The following is a 1,010-nucleotide window of genomic DNA, read 5'->3' on the forward strand; positions in this document are numbered from 1 at the left end:
GCTGTAGCTACACCTATATCTCGCCGACAAAAAGCAGTTAATACTATTCTTGAAGAATACAAATTTGTTGCTCATCGTGATTTTGGAATTATGTTGGTACCAGACGTAATAAGGATGTCGATGCACATAGCACTCGAATGTTACAATATGTTAAATGTAAAAGTTGTCGAATTTGTGGAGGATAATGACCAAGTAACATTAGAAGATTTGAATTTTTCCCTTATTAATGAAATCTTGAATGATTTACCGCAAATTCGACACAATACTAGATTAGTAATAACCCATGGAAAGTTTCCAAATATCTCTTTGCCTAATAACGTTTCTACAACAGAGATTACTAAACTATCCAAAGATGAAAACTGTTTGATGGTCGTGGGTTTTGGTATTTTGACCAAAAATAACAAAAAATTATATAATATGCTATTATCTATCTTAATGCCGCAAGGTTTTATATTGACTTTGGAGGAGTTTGGCACAGTTCACGATTATTCATGTCTGAAGCAATACGGATTAGAAGTCATTTTAGAAAAACAAACCAATAAAAAGATGGTTATATTACTAAGAAAAATGCAATATATCGTGAGAAGCCGACCGATGCACGTTGTACACGTGAGCAATTACGAGTTTTCATGGATAGACGAACTAAAATCAATTATGAATATGCAAAATGAAACTAATGTAGATATGAGGATAATTCTCGTTGCAAAAGATTTCGAATGCGGGCTACTCGGTCTTATTAATTGTTTGCGAAAGGAGCCGGGTGGCGAAATAATTAGCGGTGTATTTATCCACGATAAGGAAGCACCTGTTTTCTCTTTACAAGAACAATTGTACATGAAGCAGTTACAGTTGGATCTACCTATCAATGTTATACAGTCGGGTAATGTTTGGGGATCCTATAGGCATTTTCCGTTACCATCATTGGAACCAAAACTTGTACAGAATGCTTACGTTACACAGAAGGTGCGTGCAACATGGTTGGCGTAGTTATAAATTTAATTATAAATAAT

General features: G+C 34.6%; 1 protein-coding gene across 1 annotated transcript in view; it reads left to right on the top strand.

Moving 5' to 3' along the window:
- The window catches only part of LOC105556177 (fatty acid synthase-like), a gene marked incomplete at its 3' end in the record, with an annotated part of 14,582 nt that overhangs the window by 7,152 nt on the left and 6,420 nt on the right, over positions 1-1,010 (top strand). Inside the window, exon 7 of the mRNA XM_012003258.1 lies at positions 1-981. Coding sequence (XP_011858648.1) covers positions 1-981 — 981 coding nt within the window. The remainder of the gene's footprint in view (positions 982-1,010) is intronic.

The sequence above is a fragment of the Vollenhovia emeryi genome, unplaced genomic scaffold (assembly GCF_000949405.1).
Source record: "Vollenhovia emeryi isolate VEMERY1.0 unplaced genomic scaffold, V.emery_V1.0 DF940261.1, whole genome shotgun sequence".
NCBI classification, from domain to species: domain Eukaryota; kingdom Metazoa; phylum Arthropoda; class Insecta; order Hymenoptera; family Formicidae; genus Vollenhovia; species Vollenhovia emeryi.